The sequence below is a fragment of the Gymnoscopelus braueri genome (genome assembly GCF_963280865.1).
Source record: "Gymnoscopelus braueri genome assembly, chromosome: 7".
Taxonomy (NCBI): domain Eukaryota; kingdom Metazoa; phylum Chordata; class Actinopteri; order Myctophiformes; family Myctophidae; genus Gymnoscopelus; species Gymnoscopelus braueri.
Genome location: NC_137608.1, coordinates 50,932,217 through 50,954,448, shown reverse-complemented (window position 1 = coordinate 50,954,448; position 22,232 = coordinate 50,932,217). Strand labels below are relative to the sequence as shown.

Here is a 22,232-nt window from a genome sequence, read left to right as displayed (position 1 = left end):
CACTATCAATCATAGTTTTCAGGAAAGGGGCGGGGGGGGTAGAGAATAGAGATATATTGTTGCTGTCGAGCAGAAACCTTGGATCTCCATACTTTAACTTTTTGTGTGTTTTGTTTTTTTTAACGCCCTACTTGATCATACTAACTACAGCGTCAAACAAAAATGGCAAAAGTAGCAGATCCACAAGCTCGGAACACGGCGCGAAGCGACACGTTCCGAGCTTGTGGATCTGCTACTTTTGCCTTTTTTGAATTTGAATCCTGAAAACCGGACAGAGACCGATATCCATGAAATGAAAAATGGGTTTGAGAAACATCTGGCATAAAGGAAGGACTTTGTACCTGAAGTTGCGCTGGAAGGCTAAGCCGCCGTTGGCCAGGCCCGTGGCGGGCACGCTGCGGGTCAGCATGGACCACGACACCCTCCGCTCCCCGTGGAGCTCCAGGGTCCCGCCGGGCAGCACCCCGATGAACTTGCGGCCCAGGCCGGGCACCTCGGCCGTCGCCGCCGCCGCCGCCGCGTCGTCCGAGCGGCCCAGGAGGGCGATGGCGGCGCGGGAGCGGTAGCGGCATTTGGGCGCGCCCACGTGCAGCGCCCCGCCGTCCTCGATCAGGATGTGTCTGGTTCTCAGCGTTATGTTTCTGGAGCCGTCTGGGCTGTCTGCGAACACCACCCGCCCTGCAACGACACAGAACTACATGAATGTCTATAGACGGATTTCTTGTTTACAAACATTGGGACTGCATCAGGGTTGATTTCGTCGACTAAAACTATGACGAAAAATGTTGGAAGAATACCTTTTTTCACTGATGAAAACTAAATAAAAACTAAGCTACGATGACTAAAACTAAGACTAAATATAGTTACAATTTGGTCAACAAAAAAAAGCTAAAGTAAATGTTAGTGAGGGATGAGTGGAGAAGAGATCCAGTAGAAAACAAGTTTGGTTGCGCTCGGCTGCAACGCGTTGTGAGCTTGTAGATCGGCTATTTTCAGCACGCAACCAAGTGTAAAATCAGCCATTACCACGCCATCAAGGCACCGCCAAAATACATTATAGTCGACTAAATCAACTGTAGATTTAGTCGACTAAAACCAGACAAAACTAAAACATTTCAGATGACTAAAATATGACTAAAACTAAATGGAATTTTATTCAAAAGACTATGACTAAAACTAAATCAAAATTTGCTGTCAAAATCAACACTGGACTGCATGCGCAGGTGCCGGTTTCATGTAATCAATTCCCAACAGATCCCCAAACGTGTTGTTTTGGGGATCGCTGGTTTCTGTTCATTCAACCTCCTCTTGTGCGTTGGCTGGTGAGACGCTCCTAGCGAGACATACATACTTCACCCCGCAATGGTATTGCGCGCCAAGAACAGCTGACATACAAGCTCACATCGCGTTGCGGATGTGACCGTTGTGAGCTTGGAGGTCTGCTGTTCTTGGCCGTTCTCTGTGTGCAACACCTTTGCATGGCGGAGCATAAATGAGGTTTGAGGGGATACATCTGCGTGATCGAGCAGGCTTTGGTGCCTTGATTGTAGGGAGCGCTCCCTCTGCGACTGGAGGTGGGGTTTGGGGGACAACGGCTTTGAGAATCGCTATAATTGTTTACACACAACATAAACCAAGGTATATATTTCAAGAGGCAGAGATCACAGTAAACATCTATTCTAAACCTTCTTCCTCCACACTGGGAGGAAAACAGCATCTGAAAGTTTGATGGGATGCATTTTTACACGTGAGACTGTCCACTTTTACATTGCGTCTTATAAGCGGTCGGGTTCTTTTGGCCCCGGTCTGCATATATCAATCAATATTTCAATGCTTTTTCTGAAATTAATGCCCTAATTCGCAAATGTAGTGAAAATATCAGATCTACAATGCGATGTGTGAGCTTGTAGATCTGACACACACACACACACACACACACACACACACACACACACACACACACACACACACACACACACACACACACACACACACACACACACACACACACACACACACACACACACACACACACACACACACACACACACACACACACACACACACACACACAGAGAGAGCGTTGGGAAAAAGCCTAAACTACAAAACTATTTTCACATATCTATATGCTGATTTGACGGTTTCTTTATTTGATGAAATGCAAAAGCAAAAAAACATAACTGTTCTGGGAAGATGATGTCCTATAGGAGTTGGAGTGGTTGTTTAAAGGCTGAAAGACCAGATAATTGTTTTTCTAAGGCCTGGAATAGAAGGCAAACTCAGCTTTTCTTTTTTCTTTTTTAAAGATTTATTTGGGGCTTTTTATGCCTTTATTATAGATAGAGAAAGTAGGCTGACAGGAAATGGGCAGAGAGAGAGGGGGAGTGACATGCAGCAAAGGCCGTCGGGATCGGGACTCGAACCTGTGTCACGCTGTCAGGCTACATTGTAGCCTAGGTGCCCAGACCGCTACGCCATGATGTCAGGTCTCCTACTCAACATGTGTGTGTGAGCTACCAGGCTCCATTGGTTGAACTTGTGTCTTATGCTAAAACATCCGGGACAACGCTCCACACGTCCCAGACTCTTCCCCCTTCTGGCTCCCAAACTATGGAATGAACTCCCCATAGCAGTTAGAACTGCAGACTCACTCCCAATCTTCTGCCCTAATCTGAAGACTCACCTCTTCAGACTCCACCTCAGCCTGTAGCACTTGCCCTAGCCTTGATGACCTTGCAGTTTTATGCAACGGCTAAAAAAACGTAGATAGCATGTTATGTAGACAGATGCCAGGTCATTGTTGACCCGGCATCCTATAGTGTGTATAGTACAGGCTGATGATAGGTTCTTGGTTTACGTATGCATTAGTTATTATTAGATTATTGGTTTACTTATGTATTACTTTATTATTAGATTACAATTTCTATGCATTTGATGTATTATTGATGTATTATGATGTATTATCTTGTGTCCTTGCTTACTGTAAGTCGCTCTGGATTAACTCATTCACTGCCAGGCTTATTTCAAGCTTGTTGATCCATATGCCAAAGGCATTATGGATCAAACGGAGAAAAAAAAATCTCCGTTTACATTTTAACATTGAAGTGGATGGAGAATTAACTTTTTGAAAATCGTTTTCTCCTAGTTCCTTTGAGATTAAAAAGAAAAAAAAAAACAAAAAAAAAAAAAAAAAATTATTTTGAAAAATAATTTTTTTTTTAGGTGACATCAAAAGACGTCATTGGCACTAATGGCACACTGAAAACGGCCGTCAAAAGACGTCATTGGCACTATATGAGTTAAGTGTGTCTGCTAAATGCCTAAACTGTAAACTGTAAACTGTTATGCTGTACTACAGTTGCACTGCATGTATCCTGTGTGTTCTTGCTGGTTATTTGTTTGATCCTTGTATGTGAGAAATTGCTACGTCTCCATTGTTTGTGTTAAATGGTCCATATCGTCTCCGTCAGGTGGAAACCTCCTGTCCAAAACTGTTACTTTTCAAAGACGGCAAAAGTAGTAGATCTACAAGCTCAAAACACGCCGCTTCTGATACTTTTGTGTAACGCTGTAGTATGATCAAGTAGGGGCGTTAGTTTACGAAAAAAAAACACAAAAAAAGGTTAAAATATGGAGATAAGAGGTTTCTGCCCGACAACACCGATATGGGCTGGGCGTTCATGGAAGCATGACACTTAGATAAAAGGAAACAATCATCACTACTATATCAGTGGTTCTCAAACCCCCAAAATGACATGCATTTGGCCGCGGACGCTAGCCTGGCTCCACCCCCTGAATCCTTTGCCTATCATTCAGGGTCTGGTGACGCTTTCGAAGGCGGGTGTTCCTCGGTTGAAAATCTGTACGACGAATGGGGATCGGGACAATCTAGTATGAACCAATCGCGTTGGTTCATAGTGGAGTCCCACTTTGGCCACGCCCCCATCTCAGAACTCCGCTGCATTGAGAGGGCTTTCAGACTGAATAATGGAGTGAAACTAAATGAAAATTCAGGCTGAGTGTCAGGCTACGCGGACGCCCCATCTCAAAAATATTTGTGCCAGGGACCTCCAGAAGAAAAGTTCTAAAAATAGTACATCTCTAGTATATCACATTTCACAAGACATACAGTAGTACGTGTAGATATAGAAATCGTTTGGCTGAAAATGCTCTAACAAGTCTTAAAGGCCAACTTTGTTTTTTTTACAACCAAGGTTTATGTTTTAGCTTGTAATTTATTAGTAAATAAAAATCAGAAACGTTCGATATTTTTTTCTAAAAATAAAATAGCAGATGTACAAGCTTGTAGATCTGCTATTTTTTCAATAGCCAACACATATAAATGGATAAAGTGGTTGTGATGCTGTATTAACACATTTTTGCTGGGGGACCCCCTGGTACCACTCCAAGGACCCCTGGGGGTCCCCGGACCCCACTTTGAGAACCAATGTTCTAAAGTACAGCTCCATAACTCCATAAGTAAATATGTGGTCGTCTTTCCCCAGTTGGCAGAGGGACGGAAGGACAAAAATGCTTAACCCATTAAGACCGGGAACGCATCTGATCTGTCATTTTTTTTATTTCTTTGGGCTATTCAAAAATAGCAGATCTACAAGCTCGTAGCGCGGCACCGAATGCCGTGCTACGAGCTTGTAGATCTGCTATTTTTGAAAAATCGTGAAAATGTGTGCAAATCTTTGAATATAATTTTTATTTTTTAAAACATTTTCAACTCAAATCTTTGCTTCTGGGGGTATTCTACAAATGTCTTCTAAATCCTAGTTTAAAATAAATATATATATAATGTTGCTATAATCAGTGATTATAGCAAATTATATGAATTTTGGCCGCGGACCCCCATCTCAAAATATTTTGTTCCAGGGACCCCCCCCAGAAGTTGTAACAGAGTTAAAAATGTTCGCTACGGAAAAACAGTTATTCAAAGATTTGGACACATGTTCACGATTTTTCAAATAAATAGCAGATCTACAAGCTCATAGCGCGGCACTCGGTGCCGCGCTGTGAGCTTGTAGATCTGCTATTTTTGAATAGCTCAAAGAAATCTAAAATGACACAGATGCGTCCCCGGATTGAATGGGTTAAAGAATTAGGAAATGGACAACATCGTTTTGTCCATTTCCTAAAACATTCCAGATGTGAATGAAGAATGAAAGGCTGTTTTCTGTTGGACTTTATGAGTCGTGTTTATGAGCAACAAGTGGCTCAACGCTGCTCAGGATACCTGTGAGGAAGTGGTGCTCAAAGTGAGGTCCGGGGACCCCCCACTTTTCCCAAATAATACCGTACCTCCTGATTGGATGGTGAGGGAATGGAAGGTGGCGGAGGCGTCCAATCGCAACAGGTTTCCCCTGGTGACGACCATGGCCTTCTCTGGTCGGTGGCCCGGGTTCCAGCCGCTCAGGTTAGGACTGTGGTCCGGACAGTTCTCTGTGGAAAAGAGACACAAACATCCATGTAACCCTTAAAGGAGCATTTCACCCCTGGAAGAAACTGCAATCACTCAATGTTAATAGTATTTGTAGTAGATAACAGTAGAACAATTTAAAATGTGCACCCTATGGCCAGAGAAATAATGAAATATGTGTGTTTGACTAGGGTTTGACTGGACTGCTGCAATACTACAATGACCATAATGCTTTGGTGCACTGCCCCTCCTTGTGGGGGGAGTGGAGGCTGCATGTGGGTGTGATCTTCAACAACAACAACACACAACATGTGTACATGTTCGACAGTGTTGCCATGTCTACTTATTATAAGCGGCTTCTTTCTAAAATGTAGTTGATATTTGGGCTTGTATCCAAATGTTTTGATTGTTGTTTAAACCAGTGGTTCTCAAACATGTATTTTTCTACGGACCCCCATCTGAAATTATAATTTGTGCCAGGGAGCCCCTACCAAATATGTGTTGTTAAAACGATTACAAAATATTCCACATTTTGCACTTTTTTCCCCTCAAGATTTTTTGGAAAATAGCAGATCTACAAGTTCACAATGGGTAACATCGCGACGCGTTGTGAGCTTGTAGATCGGCAATTTTCAAATATATAATATCCCATGTCTAGGTTTAAAGTGCTCTTGGCCTAGTTATCTTCTTTTGGGCTTGTTTTCATAGACCTGGTTTCTTATTTCTTTCACAATATCTGGCAACACTGGAAGTCAGATGCGTCCATCTCATCCTTCATGTCCAAGGATTCATTAGTGATGTCACATCACTGACAAATCCTTGGTATATTTATGCCGTTCTACTTCCGTGTAGCATAGTAGCGACATAACTGTCGATTCCTTGGTATTGTTTGTGATCCTAGCCTTTCAACAGTTTGTTTACCGTCGCTCCACGCTGTATTTGGATTCTTTCACGCTTGCCCTTATGAAACACTAAACAGGATTATTATTTCATGTCAACATTCAAGTACAACTATCAGAAGATGTAACTCAGGTAAAGTAATGAGTCACTCTGCAAATTTAACTAAAGTTTTCCACCTGTACAAAGTCATTTCTTATACAGACATCAAGGCTAATACAGTCATAATGATTTTTTAATCATCCTTCCCTTGTCAATATCTCTCCATTTAGGGTAATGATATAACATTATGTAGTGATTTGATAACATAAATAGCAGCCACCAGCCAGTCATTTACTGCCAGTCAACTGTCTTCTGAGTTTTGGCATTCGAATGATGAGCGACCCCCCCCCCCCCCCCCTATCCGAACCAAACCAAAGCAAGCCGGTCCGCGAGGGGGGGGGGGGGTTCAAGGTTGGACCAAATCTTGGGGACACCCCTTGGGGCTGTCTTTGGAGCTGTCTTTGGAACTTCATTAAAATAAGATCTGGTTGCAAAATCGGCAAAATGTCCCTTTAATCCATGAGAGGTTTACCCATGAATACACTGAATACACAGTATTCAAAAGTGCATGCTTTTTTTCCTTTTCTTTTTTAAGTATATTATTACATTTCTTAAAGAGATATTTCACTTTCCTTTTTATCCCACGATTTTCTAACCCATTTTTTCACCCAGTGCCAATGCCTAAACTGTAATCCTGAGCACTACTCTCCCTCTGCCAGCCTGGCATATCTCACTTTCGTTTGGGGTCATTTTAACGTCTAGTCTGGCTTTTGCGAGCTCCCCAGACAGGTTTTAAATTGCTTGATTCAGTATTTAGATATTTGATATTCATTTTATCTGACACGCCCCCTTCCAACTTCAAACACTTAAGCCCTGTTGTTTATACTTAGTTGTACAAGTTGTAATTTGATTAAGTTCACCCAAAAAATGACTTATTTTCTATCAATTACACACCCCATAAGCATTAAATTCATGGATATTATTTTGTTTTGTCGCATTCCTGAGCCAATAATTTGATGACCAGTGGAAATATGCTAATGTGTCCGGTAGGACACTCAAAGTTGACACGGTTTCGGAACCGCTGCCAGTCATCAAATTAATGGCTCAGGAATGCGACAAAAACAAAACAAATCTCCATGAATTCAAGTCTCCATAGGATGAGTAATCGATAGAAAAAAAGTCATTTTGGGGGTGAACTATCCCTTTAAGTACTATTCCACCCCTAGACGACAGAGATATCAAGACAGCACAGCAATCATTTAAAGTTGTTCAGAGCTGCCACTTCAGCACTGTTGTAGTCCTGTAACTAGGGCAGGGGGCCGTGAATGGAGAGAGAGGCAGTTCAACAGCCAATGTTTCCTATGGTTTCTACAAAACATCACTTTACAGAACTCTAGTATAATGGGGGGCAATGTTGGAGCCTGCCAATGGCATTGAGCAAGAGGCTGCTATTAAAATTACTCTACTGTTTTTTTTTCATTACCAAAGCTGTGTTGTAATCAGGGCACTCATAAATCAGGAATCCCTGAAACATTTTGAAGACCCCTGAATTAACCTAATCGATGATTTTATGGCATCCGTGTCATATTAGATTTATTTGGCTATTCAAAAATAGCAGATATACAAGCTCATAGCCCGGCACCGAGTGCCGGGCTATGAGCTTTGATCTGCTTTGAGCTTTGATCTGAGCTTTGTTCTGCTTATTTATTTATTTTTTAAACATTTGTGTAAATCTTTTAATTAGGGGTGTGCCGCTATATCGTCCCACGATATATCGCGATACGTTTTCGTGACATACGGACTGTGTACTCTTTGGCTCCGCCCTCTAGGCTGCCTCATTCACTAGAATGGGGAATCTCACTTCCAGCTGAAACAGCGCAACTTGTAGTAGTTTATAATGGCATATGGTTATATGTACCGTCTACTCTCATACGGGTCCGTTTTAACCCCAAAACAAGCCCCAAAAGAAGTGCAGGTCAAGCGCTTACAATAAGCAGACATGGCGACACGGCCCACCAGTCAGATGGCCAATCACGTAGCCGTTGCTGGGCCAAGTGCTGCCAGGTTTAGCGAGAGAAACAAGCAACCAGGTTAATGAAAACAACCCTTGCGGCCCGAATTTCTAGTATATCACATTTCACAAGACAGTGTAGATGTAGAAATCAATTGGCTGAAAATGCTCTAACAAGTCTTAAAGGACAACTTTGTTTTTTTACAACCAAGGTTTATGTTTTAGCTTGTAATTTATTAGTAAATACAAGATGTGTTAAACAAAAAACATTTACTGCTTTCTATAGTTTTAGCGATTTTCGCTTTTTTTTTTTTTACAGTGGGCGGGGGCATTCGGTCCGGTGGCTAAATATGTATTTTTTTACACAATAACCCTGCGATTTAAAAAAATATATATTTACAGTAGCCCTTCTAGCCCCCAATAATAACTCACATCTGGCCAGCAAAGACCACGGGACCTATTGAATGGAAGGGGGAGGTAACCTTTGAGAGTTCAGAGTTCAGAGTTGTTGTTGTTTGTGAATACCACTCATTTTCAACATTGAACTATGTCATTAATACAGCTTAGAACTGTTGTGTGGAAATAAGAACAAAGTCTCCCTTCTGTGTTGCCTAGAACTGGAGAATTGATTGTTGAGGTCATGTGATCAGTGACATACCGAAGGTGTACTCTTTGGCTCCGCCCTCTAGGCTGCTGCATTCACTAGAATGGGAAATCTTCCAGCTTTACAGTGCTTACAGAAGTTAAAGGACAACTTTGTTTTTTTTATACAACCAAGGTTTATATTTTAGCTTGTAATTAAAGTAAATAAAAGATGAAAAAAAACCTTTACTGCTTTCTATAGTTTTAGCGATGTTCACGTTTTTTTTTTATTACAGTGGGCATTCAGTCCGGTGGCTAAATATGTATTTTTTTTACACAATAACCCAGCGATTTCATTTTTTTAAAATCATTTACAGTAGCCCTTCTAGCCCCCAATAACTCACATCTGGCCAGCAAAGACCACGGGACCTATTGAATGGACGGGGGAGGCCTGACCTCCATTATTCCAATAGTCGACTAATCAGTCGAGGGGGGTCTGAGTCGACTGCCGATCTCTTAGTCGAATTTTTTTTATTTAATTATTCGACTGAGAGATTGGCCTAGTTTGTTATATTAATTAACTAATATTTAGCCAAAAATAGAATATACATCATGATTTATTGGGAGAAACCAAGCAATTATATGTTAAATCAGACATTAAGCACCCCTACAGCCCAAATGGAATGTTCCGCTATTGCATAACATATTCTTTGCATGATTCGGCTGAGAGATTGGCAGCCGAATCAGACTGATCATTGGTCGACTATAGGCAACTATTGGCCAATTAGATTCGACTACAGAAATCCTCAGTCGGGGACAGGCCTAGAAGATAGTACGGATGAAGAATTAGAGTTTACCCATGACGGTCGTCCTTATTTGTTTGAGCCCGAGTTCACTGATGAAGAGCATCTGGCCAGACAAATGCAGCAGCAGCAATGACAACGACAACAACAACAAGCGTCTGTTCCGGAAGATCCAGACACACCGACCACCAACCATTATTAGTTACTGTATCTGGTAATGGTGATGATCCTTGGAAAGCAGCAGTGGAATCCACGATGTGTGTTGTGCGTTTGAAACAACAACAACTCTGAACTCTGAACTCTCAAAGGTTACCTCCCCCTTCCATTCAATAGGTCTCGTGGTCTTTGCTGGCCAGATGTGAGTTATTAGGGGCTAGAAGGGCTACTGTAAATAATAAAAAAAAAGAAATCACTGGGTTATTGTGTAAAAAAATACATATTTAGCCACCGGACCGAATGCCGAATCGCTAAAACATATTTTATTTACTTTAATTACAAGCTAAAACATAAACCTTGGTTGTAAAAAAAAACTAAGTTGTCCTTTAACTTCTGTAAGCACTGTAAAGCTGGAAGTGAGATTCCCCATTCTAGTGAATGCAGCAGCCTAGAGGGCGGAGCCAAAGAGTACACCGTCCGTATGTCACTGATCACATGACCTCAACAATCAATTCTCCAGTTCTAGGCAACACAGAAGGGGGGAGACTTTGTTCTTATTTCCACACAACAGTAGCAATTACAAGGGGGGATTAGAGTTTCCCTAAACCAATCCTAAGGGATCCCCACGCCCACCTCCGACTCTCATTGGACAATGCATTTTGTACCGGAGAACTCCAGACCAAGAGGCAGTCCACTCAGAGAGTGGGCGGGGTCTATGGTATGGAACCAGGCTAACACAACAGCTCTAAGGTGTATTAATGACATAGTTCAATGTTGAAAATGAGTATAGAATATGGTTATTTTTTGTTCAACTGGATTAGTTTAGATTAACTGTTTGCACCCCTGATCAAACATCACATCACTGTCCTCCCTGTCAGGTGGTAAGAAGCGGCTTGCTAGCTCCTCATGCATTGAAGGAGGCGTGAGCTCAGTTCTGGGCTATCCCCCGGTTGGCAGAGGGAGAGTAGCGCCCAGGATTACATAAAAAAAAATAATAATAAATAAATTCACTGACCGTCCATCACGTCGCCCTCACTGAGGCTGAGGATGAGGATGAGCGAGAGGAAGAAGGCCCCGAGCGACACGCCGAAGCATATGAACGTGTTCTTCCTCCGCCGGAGGCTCTGAGCGCGCTCCCTGCGCTGGCCCTCCTCCGATAGGCCGATGACGACTCCGCCCCCTCCTCCTCTCCGCTCGGGAGGCGGGCCGTGGGGCTTGACGGGCGGAGGGGGCGGGGCCTTGGTGGGCGGCGGCGAGCGGACCGGCGCCACCCGGCCGGGCACGTAGCCGCCCGGCGACCGCTGGTGGTTGCCGTTGAGGGGCGGAGCCACGAAGACCGGCAGGCGGCTCGGCCCGTCGCTCGTCGGCATGGCAACGGCTGGCTGTCAGCTCTACCTGGTGAGAGGGGAGAGAGAGAGAGAGAGGAGAGGAGAGGAGAGGAGAGGAGAGGAGGAAATGTTAAATATGTTAAATGTTAAATATGTCCAAACCTGTTACTTTTCAAAAAAAAGGAAAAAAAAGGGTTAGGGTTAATCTAATGTAGTGAATCCAGTGAATCTAATGTAGTTATTTAGTCACAAGCTCGTGTTAATACATTCCATTTGTTCAACATTTATAAAACCCACAAACACACTAAACCACTTACACTTTAAACATGTGTTTTTCAACAATAGCAAAAATAGCCTCACGACGCGTCGCATCACAAGCTTGTAGATCAGCTAATGTTGCTACTTTTGTGAGACACTACAGTATGACACAAGCAGTGCAAGGACTTTAACCCCTTCAATCCAGGAGCAGATCTACAAGCTCATATATCTTCTATGTTTTAATAGCCAAAGAAATCTAAAATGACAGAGATGCGTTTCCAGATTGAATGGATGAAGTGCTACAGCACTGGGCAGTGACCTTGGGCTGCCCAGATGGCAGGGAAAAGGTGAAAGAAGACTCTACTATTGTCCAAAATAGCAGATGTACATAGGTTTTAAGTGGTTAAACTGATAGTCGCTTCTTTAGGGCTTGTTTTTCGTGGACCTGTTTGCTTGTTCTCTCACAGAATCTGGCAACGCTGCTGGTCAGCTGGTGTGGTGTTCTGCTGCTGTTGCCCCCCCTCTGCCTCCAGGTTGGACCTGATGTGAGACGTTCAGAGATACTCTTCAGTTCTGCATAACTGTGTTGTAACCAGTGGTTTCCTCTGACAAGGCATTTTCAGCGACAAAACTGCCACTCACTGGATATGTTCTCTTTTTTACAGGGTGTCTATTAACAGACCTGTACCTAGTGATCACTTCTCGACACTTTTTCCTCATTGGCTGGCCTTGGTAAGAGGCCAGCCAATGAGGACTCATTGGCAATCGTCTCAGACTATGGGATCCGGACACGCGGCAGAGCACAGTGGTGTCAGATTTCTCTCACACACACACACACACACACACACACACATGACAAATGACATTTAAATGTCAGTCTTGTTTTTTTTTTCCCATTCTGATGCCCGGTTTGAACTGCAGCAGATGGGCGCTCGGGTGGCGCAGTGGTAAACTGCCTGCCCACCACCACCACGGAGGGTGTGGGTTCGAATCCACCATCCGTGGTGCATCCGGCTTTGTTGAGCGTCTGTACGAACAGAGGGAGGGAAGCCAGGCGGGGAGGAGGGTGATAATTGTAACTGCATTTATTACTATGGGCTGGGGGGGGGGGGCCTGTCAGCAGGGAGTGTTCGGCGGGAGGAGTAGGACGAAGGCTCTACGTCCTCCCGGTGGGGGCTCCTCACTGGCAGGTGAGTCAGTAGGATACAACAGCAGTGACAACACAGACATGTGTGTGGGGAGGAATTAATTGGCATAATGACAAAAAAAATTAAAAATTGCAGCAGGTTATCTTGACCATGAATGGAGGCGTAATTTGTGTCAACATGCAGTTGGAGATGTGTGTCTCATAAAATGGTTGGTGTGTGTGTGTGTGTGTGTGTGTGTGTGTGTGTGTGTGTGTGTGTGTGTGTGTGTGTGTGTGTGTGTGTGTGTGTGTGTGTGTGTGTGTGTGTGTGTGTGTGTGTCAAGCCTTGTGTATATTTACAACAGTAGGTTAATCATTCACATCCTTTTGTGAAGCCACTGAATAAGACCCTCAGATCTTTAGAGAGAGGAGAAGATAGATAGATCGGCTCTTACAGCAATAGATTTGATTTGATTTATTGATTTGCACAACAGGAATCATATACATATATATATATATAGAACTTCTTTCCTAGGAAAGATGACAGAATATATTGTTGTGCCGGTGAGGTAAGAAACCCTAGGAGGGCTTATACGAGAACCTCAGCGTTTACAATGTAATGGTCATGCTGTATAACCTGGTCATACAACCAATGTAATGGTCATATTTGGGCCACAGCCAGAGCCTTTTCTGGTGAATCTGGACAACCGTCTATCCGACTGAGTCGACTCCGGGCACTGCACTCACTCTGGTCGTCTGCGACATGTGTGCCGAATTTTTCGAGATACGTGGATTACAGACATACATACATTCTGAGCATTTATTGTAAGATAGCATCAAAATCAGTTTAATCACTTTAATCACTGTCTTTATACTTTGACTATTAAAAAATATCTGTGAGCTTGTGAAATATGTAGAACAATCTTGAGGAATTGTGATAATCATTTTGAATATTTTTTAAACAACAAAGATCTTCCCTGAAATATTTTCAGATGGGGGTCCCGTGGCCAAATACATAATTTTGGGGGTCCTTGACAAGAAAAGGTTTGAGAACCACTGGTCTACGGAAACAAACAAGACGACACTAAGCGATAGTTCTGGCCTGAAATGGTCTATTAATCTCAGTGTGACTGTGTCTCCCCTGGATTGTTTTGGCTCAGACGGACGTGCTCTGACCTTGGCTGCTCTTGTCCACATTAATGAATGGGGAGCAGTAAATAGTGGATGCAAGCATTCCACAGTCTGTGAGCTGCTGAGCCTAAACAGATGGCCCTAATTACAGTGAGGAAGAAGAGGATTCTTCTGGACTTGGGTCTATCCTGTTTACCACCAGTAGTACCGAGGAGGACTTCAATCTGTAATCCTGCTTTGGGTTTTGGGTATCGGAGTTAGGTTCCAAAATGGGAACTGAATCCAAATTGCCAGTTACGGATACCAATAGAAATGAAGTCCAGTATTTCCCCTATGAGAATCCCCCCCCCCTAGGCAGCCTGAAGGGGATGTTGTAATCTCCATACCAAACGGCGTGCCAAACGGCGTGGCTTGAAAATAAACTAGACTTGTTACCGCCTTTTCAGCCAATTCAGTTATATTCGGGCGGCAGTGGCTCAGGGGTAGAGTGGCCGGATGGCAACCGTGAGGTTCCCAGTTCGATCCCGGGCCCCCCCCCCCCCCCAGAGTTAGTGTCGAGGTGTCCTTGAGCAAGACGCTGAACCCCTAATTCAATCAATAGGAGTAATATCAAAGAATTGTTTAGCAAAAAAAAAGAAAATGTAGGTTCTGCTCTGGCATCCAGGGAGTGTGTGTGCACAGTTTAACGTCCATCGGGCCAACGGTGCCGGAGATCAGCTGTCCACAGAAGGACGGACGGACGGACGGACGGACGGACAGGGTAAAATTGAAAAACATAGTTTCGGCCAAACCTTTGGCCTGGCAGAGACAATCATATGGCATAAACCACTAAAAGTAAAAATATTCAAAGCAAAAATATTCTCTTCCACGGTAACAAGGAAGTTCTAGCGAACCCCTCCTGACATATTTATCATTTATTACCTAAACGTTTGAGCGTATTCTTTTACCTTTATGAAACTGAAACGGAAAATCGATAAGAACTATGGAATTGAAAAGCAGAAAAGGAATTGAATCGATACAATAATTACAATTATGTCCCTGATCCAGCTCACCAGTACCAAGGACTTGGTCTACTGACTTTACTCTATCCTGTTTACCAGTACCAACACACTTACTACCTTGAATCAGAGAAAATAATAATAATAATACCTGGGCACTTCAGAAGAGAAGAGACTACCCAAATAAAATATACTGGAGCACTCGACTGGTCTGCACGTGTTTTATTGTTTTGCAGGGATAGACTGGTTTCCACTTTCGTCTTCCTCAGAGTCAAGACCTGTTTGACTCTGAGAGAAGACGAAAGTGGAAACGTCAGTCCCCCTGCAAAACAATAAAACACGTGCAGACCAGTCCAGTGATGCATGTTATCCCTGTTGAACACCGACGAGCCCTTCTACCTTCTGCTGGCTGAAGCGCGCAGGACTTCTCTTTACACTTACAACCATGTTTTACACATGGTGTTAAAATAATAGCATGTGTGTGGACGCACACACACAGACACACACACACACACACACACAGTCATAAAGACAAGTGTGTGTGTGTGTGCGTGTGTTCACGCAAGGATCAGTATACACAAACACACAGTCAATTACACTGGCACACTTACATTCAAGAACATATTATGCATGCACACTCACACACACATACTCACACACACTCACACTCACACACACACACACACACAGGACACATGGACAAATGCCAGAGCACACAGACACCATGCGTAAGGAAATGACACGGCAGGAAAAAAAGAGTGCCACAGCACTTTTTCCTCAAAAACAAACACCCGGTGAAAGTGTAATAACACTGTCTGTCTGTCTGTCTGTCTGTCTGTGCTCCACAACCACTGTAAAAACCCAGTAAAACCTTGTATGTCCAAAACTGTTGCTTTCCAGGAAACGGTCCCCAGATGATCAGCAACATTGCTTTCTCATGTCTCTCTGTATACAGGGTAACTGCACATTTCTAAAGGGACAATTTAAGGACTTTTAAGACCTTTTTAATACAAAAAAAAAACTGTAGCGTGAAGAAGTAGGGCATTAATTTGTGAAAAATAAAAACATTGAAGAGTTGAAAAATGGAGGGCGCTCCGGTGGAGCAGTGGTAAAGTGCCTGCCCACCACCGCCACAGAGGTTGTGCGTTCAAATCCACTGTGGTGCATTCGGCTTTGTCGAGCACATAACCAACACAATTGGCTAGGGCTCCGCTGTGATGAATCGTCTGCTATCTCGATTCCGATTCTTGGGGTCACAATTCAGATTCTTTTCTAAACAAACGATTCCCGATTCAAAATCTTTTTTTTTTTCCTATTCAAAACGATTCTCGATTAAAAAACAATGTGGAAAAGGGTACATTATTTCACTGTTTATGGCAATGCCCAGAGATCATGAAGTTTTGGAAAGAGGTACTTGGTATATTATCCCAGATAGTCTCAGAAAATATTCATATCTGCCCACAGCTGTGCATTCTGGGCATATTTCCTGATAATCTCAAAATGAACAGTAAAAAAAAAGAGTATGATTATATACTCTCTTCTCCAGGCTAAACATACAATTGCGCTCTTTTGGAAAAACCCAGATAAACCAGACATCAGACAATGGTATAGAGAATTATCAAATTGTCTTGCACTTGAGAAGCTCACCTTTGCCATTAAAAAGAAACCTGCCATCTTTCAAGAAATTTGGGGACAGTTCATACAGTTTATGGAAGGTAATCCTTTGGGACCTGTGTAAATATTTCTGCTAATAATTCTGCTACTTCATACTGTGGGAAGAAAGACCATGACCATATCCGTTTTTGTTTTTTGTTTTTCTGATGTTTTTGTAATGTATTTTTCTGTTTTTGGTTGTCATGTTGTTATTATGTATGTGTATGATTTCTATGTGATGTCTTATTGCTCTGTTTTTGTTTGATTATTTATAGACATTTAATACAAAAGCCATATTGTTATGTATGTTATATAATTGAAAATGCCAATAAATATATTGTTTAAAAAAAAAAAAAAAATGTCATACAAAAATACTGTATTTGTAATACTGAACACTGGAGAAAAAATAGATTTTTGGAAAATGAGAATCGATTCTGAATCGTCCGACATGACAATCGTGATTAGTATTTGAATGGATTTTTCCCCACAGTCCTACAATTGGCCCGTGTTCGGGGGGAGGGAGGGGAGGGTGATATTTGTCACTGCACGTAGTTGAGTGTTGGGCGGGAGGAGTAGGACGAAGGCTCTACGTCCTCCTGGTGGAGGCTCCTCACTAAAGGCAGGTGAGTCAGAAGGATACGACAGCAGTGACAACACACAGGAATGTGTGTGGGGAGGAGTTCACTGGCATGATGACTACATTGGGGAGAAAGAAGGGGGTAAAAAGCTAGAAAAACACACACTTCACACACACACACGCATGCACACACACACACACACACAGGGGTTGGGTTAAGGGCATGATGTGACCAGTAGAATGACCCAGTGTTTAACACAGGCTTGTTAAAGTCGTATAAAACCACAACAGACTGACTGACTGCTGCCTCAGTAGAAACCTCACTGGAACCAGCTCACCTAAAATGCCTTCTAAATCCTAACAGTTTTCTGAACAACTTGTGTTGCTATATATCAGTGGTGCTCCAACTTTTACATATTGTCAAGGACCCCCAAAATGATATGTATTTGGCCGCGGACCCCCATCACAAAACATGTTGTTCCAGGGACCCCCCAGAAGCACAGATCGGAGTAAAAAATGTCAACTTTAAAGCATGTATATAGGCCTGTATATATATAATCAAAGATTTGCACACATTTTCAGGATTCAAAAATGTTTTGCAGATCTACACTCGGTGCCGCCCTATGAGCTTGTAGATCTGCTATTTTTGAATAGCCAAAGAAATCTTAAAATGACACAGATTTGTCCCTTTATAAAACAAACAGACAGTGATTTTATGAATGCCATTCGTAAAGAAATAATTGCGATCTACAAGTTCATGACAGATCGCGCTGCGAAGCGTTGTGAGCTTGAAGATCGTCTATTTTCTGTGTGCCGAAACCGGCTCGCAACTACAAGTATTAAATCAGGCAAAACTCCACCCCTAAACCTAACCTCCTTATGTCTAATCCTACTTTACGAAAAAACACAAAAAGTTAGAATATGGAGATAAGAGGTTTCTGCTAGACAACGATGATATTATTTTCCTAATTGAAAGCCTAACTCTAAAAAAACATTTTTGGAACCATTAAGCAATCATTTCTCTAACGCACGCACACACACACACACACCCACACACACCACACACACCACACACACCACACACACACACACACTCGTCTCCTATTTATTTACCTCCGAACACAATCTCTTACGGCTCATAAAATAAGCATTAAAACACATACTCTCTTTATTATAAACACATACTCTCTGCATTAAGAGCCCACAAAAATGAAAATACACAGAGTGTCAGTCAAGCATGGCTGCTGGGAATACAGTGGAGTGTTTGCCCAGTTCAACAAAAAACCCAATTTCTCCCCATTAGTCCATTAGAATCCAGTCCCTGGAGCAGATCTGACATACTCACTATATAATACTCTAGATTCTCCCCCACAATCCTTCATCGAGGTCAGCGTTGCCAGATTTTGCGAGAGAAATAAGCAACCAGGTCTATGAAAACAATCCCAAAAGAAGCGACTATATAGGCCACATGAACACTTTGAACATATATGGTCGGTCCAGTTATAGGTAAAAATGTGAACCGGCCTGTTAACACATTGACCGCCAGAGGTTAATCTCATAATGTACTCACCAGTGCCAACGTTTTATTGTTGTTTTTTGTTTTTTTCACGTTGCCATAGACCTCGTTAAAATCCTTAAGATTGAGCTCTGCACTGTTTGTAAACATCGCGGAGATCTCCCTGCGTGTACCAGTCCAAACCACGTGTCAAACGGGGCATCCATGTTGTAGTTAGAACGGTTTAGGTTAAACAGTGATCAGCGAGGAGAAAAACTACAATCGAAGAAAATGGCGTTGCAGTGTGCGCTTTAGAATGGAGTCCTATGGGATCGGCAAAACGTGATCCCGAATAATTCCATTTCCGGTGGTGTTACAATGAAATGTGCCGTACTAGAAAATTGAAAAAAGTTTTTTTTTTCGAAAAAAATGAAAAAGCACCACAGCCCGTAGGCTACGGGATCAGCGCTTTACAGTTGGATTTATCGGCCCGTAGGCTACGGGCCTGGCGGTGAGAGTGTTAAGGCCGATTTGAAAAATGTAGGGTGGCATTTCTTCCTTGGCCTAGGGGGCAATGTGTGTGCAAAGTTTCACGGCAATCGCACGCTGTGTTCATGATTTGAGTCAAAACGGAGCACTCCTGCAAACTTTGGAAGCCAATCTTAGCCAATCAGCATGGAATATGAAAAATCTGACTGACCCGTTTGGTAATGACTATAGAGATGCTGTGTACTGATTTGCGTGATGTTTGGACAGAATTTGTATTATCAAAAAATATGTTTTGCAAAAATCTGCCTCCTGGTGGCGCTATAATAGGCCGATATGAAACATTTGGGACCGAGGTTCTGCTCTGCCATCCAGGGAGTGTGTGTGCACAGTTTCGCTGCGATCGGGCCAACGGTGCCGCAGATTAGCTGTTCACAGACGGACACACTCACGGACACACACACGGACGGACGGACGGACGGACGGACGGACGGACAGACAGACGGACAGGGTGCAAAATGCCTTCGGCCTGGCGGAGACCAATATTTACATGCAACATTACAGAAACAACAAGCCCAAAGTCGCTTATAACAAGCAGACATGGCAACACTGATTGAGGCCTAAATAATACCACACTTCTCTACTTAGCTACTTCAAGATGTCCTAAATAAATGGAAGCTGACATTCTGGTGGTGGTGGTGGTGGTGGTGGGACTTTCACTTTTTCATTTTTCTGTTTTTTGCAATCTGTGCCAAACATCAGTCAGCCAGCATGTTATAAGGCTGCCTATCCTCCTAAATTACTCACATTCCACTAGTGGTTCTCAACCTGTGGATCGGGACACCCAGGGGGGTCCCCACATGATTTTTATGGACTTTTAAGACCTTTTTAATTCCCAAAAAAAGAAAGGAATTAAATGAAAAAAGATCATTACTGCATCAAAAGTAATCAACAAACTATACTATAAAGATTGTCAAATAATATAAGAAAGAGGCAAAATCTGTGAAAATAGCTGATCTACAAGCTCACTACAAGCTCTGAACGCCTCGTTGTGACCTTGTAGTTCAGCTATTTTCACAATATTTATCTGTGAAACCAAGTCAAACTAAATGTAATGCCTCAACTCCTACAATTCCAAGTGCTTGTCAGGGTGGGGGCCTGGAGGGTCCCCAGTTCAAACATGATTACTTGGGGTCCCCAGTTCAAATATGATTTTTTGGGGTGGTCGCAGCCTGAAAAGGTTGAGAACGTCTTCAACAGTGGGTCCGGCACCCCTAGGTTGTCAACTGTCAAATAGGTCTATGAAGCTGTATGAAATCTATGAAAAAGTTTAATCTGCAAAACAATTTTATAAAAATATGTAGTGTGGGTCCCTGCTTCATCACTCTCTCAGACAAAGGGTCCTTGGCCTTGAAAAATGACCCCTGTTCTAGAGTGCATTTATTGTATACTTCACCAGACTGGCAGCACAAATCTAAAAGCTCACGATCTGTCGCATTCCGCAATGCAACGTGAGCATGTAGATCTGCTAGTTTCGCTGCGCAAACGCAGTCGTACATTAGGAACAATAAATTGGGTTATACAAGGTCGAAAAAGAAAAACTGCCCCCATTGGAACCCCTGCTACTGATATGGAGAACTGAGCCTGAGGAACACTTCAGGATCAACTCATTGTCTGCCAATGTCAACAAACAGAACATCCTCAGTTGAGGAACTTCTCTCTCTCACACACTCTCTCTCTCTCACACACTCTCTCTCTATCTCACACACACACACACACACACACGCTCGCGAGCGCTCACACACACATGTTCTTAACCCATTCAATCCGTGAACGCATCTCTGTCATTTTAGATTTCTTTGGCTATTCAAAAATAGCAGATCTACAAGCTCATAGTGCGGCACCGAGTGCTGCGCTATGAACTTGTAGATCTGCTATACGTATATATACATATTTAACTCATCTTTGCTTCTGGGGGCTCCCTGGAACAACATATTTTGAGATGGGGGTCCGCGGCCAAATACATTTTGGGTGGTCCTTGACATGAAGAAGTTTGAGATTGAGAACCACTGATATTATAGCAAAAAAACTGTTAGGAACTGTTAGGAAATTATTTGTAGAATTTGTAGAACATTAGAATCCCCAGAAGCAAAGATTTGAGTTAAAAAAAAATCTACAAATTAAAATCTATATTCAAAGATTTGCACACATTTTCTTTCCATTCTTTTTTGAAAAGCCAATTTTGAATAGCCAAAGTATAAAACATGGATGAAGTCGTCACACAGATGCGTTCCCGGTTCGAGTGGCTTAAGAAGGAACTGACTCACATATTCCCACATTGTCATGACTTCAGAAGAACTACTGAATATCTACCAGATGTTACAGTACAGTATGCAGGGAAACATTCAAATCCATGATGGGAGGGATGGGCCGGCCAGACATTCATCATCTAGGAATCATCATCATAGGAATTATAGATCATCAGCATCTAGGGATTATAGATCATCATCTAGAGATTATAGATCATCATCTAGGAATCACCATCTGGAGAATAATCATCTCAGAATCATCCATTGCTTCTGTAACCCCAAGGAGTAGATTTATTTGTTCTATAGATTAATCACCCCATGGAGACTTGATTTCATGGATATCTTTTTTGTTTTTGTCGCATTCCTAAGGCAATAATTTGATGACCAGCGGACCGGTAGGAGACACAAAGGAGACTCTTTGTGTCTCCTACCGGAACCGCTGCCGGTCATCAAATTGGCTTAGGAATGCGACAAAAACAAAAAAGATATCCATGAAATCAAGTCTCCATGGGGTGATTAATCTCTAGGGAAAAAAAGTCATTTTGGGGGTGAACTATCCCTTTAACCTTTCCTTTTATATGAAATATCCAAGACTATTAATATTTTATGGAAGATGCTTCTGAACAGATTGCTAGTTTGACCACTTCAAATGCTCTAATCTGAAAATACTAACCAAGAATAGCCATCTACAAGCTCTCAATGCGTCACAGACGCATTGAGAGCTTGTTGTAGAACAGCTATTTTCGCTGCACAGAAAAAAACATAAAGGATGAACAAGAGAAATTGGAAGTGATGACATAAAGAAATGAGCAGACAAACAACTGGGACAATTTAAGCTGATAAATGGGTACTACTCTCCTGATTGGACTAAATTGGTATCCCACCTGAAAATGTATGTATTGTTCACTAAAGAGCTGGAGAGATGGGGAGACCAATGAAAAAATTAAAAGATATA

The 22,232-nt window shown here is 42.6% G+C and overlaps 1 protein-coding gene across 1 annotated transcript in view; it reads right to left on the bottom strand.

The window, feature by feature from the left end:
* cemip2 (cell migration inducing hyaluronidase 2) overlaps nucleotides 1-22,232 on the bottom strand; it is a 118,732-nt gene that overhangs the window by 93,710 nt on the left and 2,790 nt on the right. The window contains exons 2-4 of the mRNA XM_080432160.1: nucleotides 10,932-11,311; nucleotides 5,308-5,448; nucleotides 342-678 (exon numbers count right to left, since the gene is read on the bottom strand). Coding sequence (XP_080288286.1) covers nucleotides 342-678; nucleotides 5,308-5,448; nucleotides 10,932-11,286 — 833 coding nt within the window. The 5' untranslated portion in view covers nucleotides 11,287-11,311. The remainder of the gene's footprint in view (nucleotides 1-341; nucleotides 679-5,307; nucleotides 5,449-10,931; nucleotides 11,312-22,232) is intronic.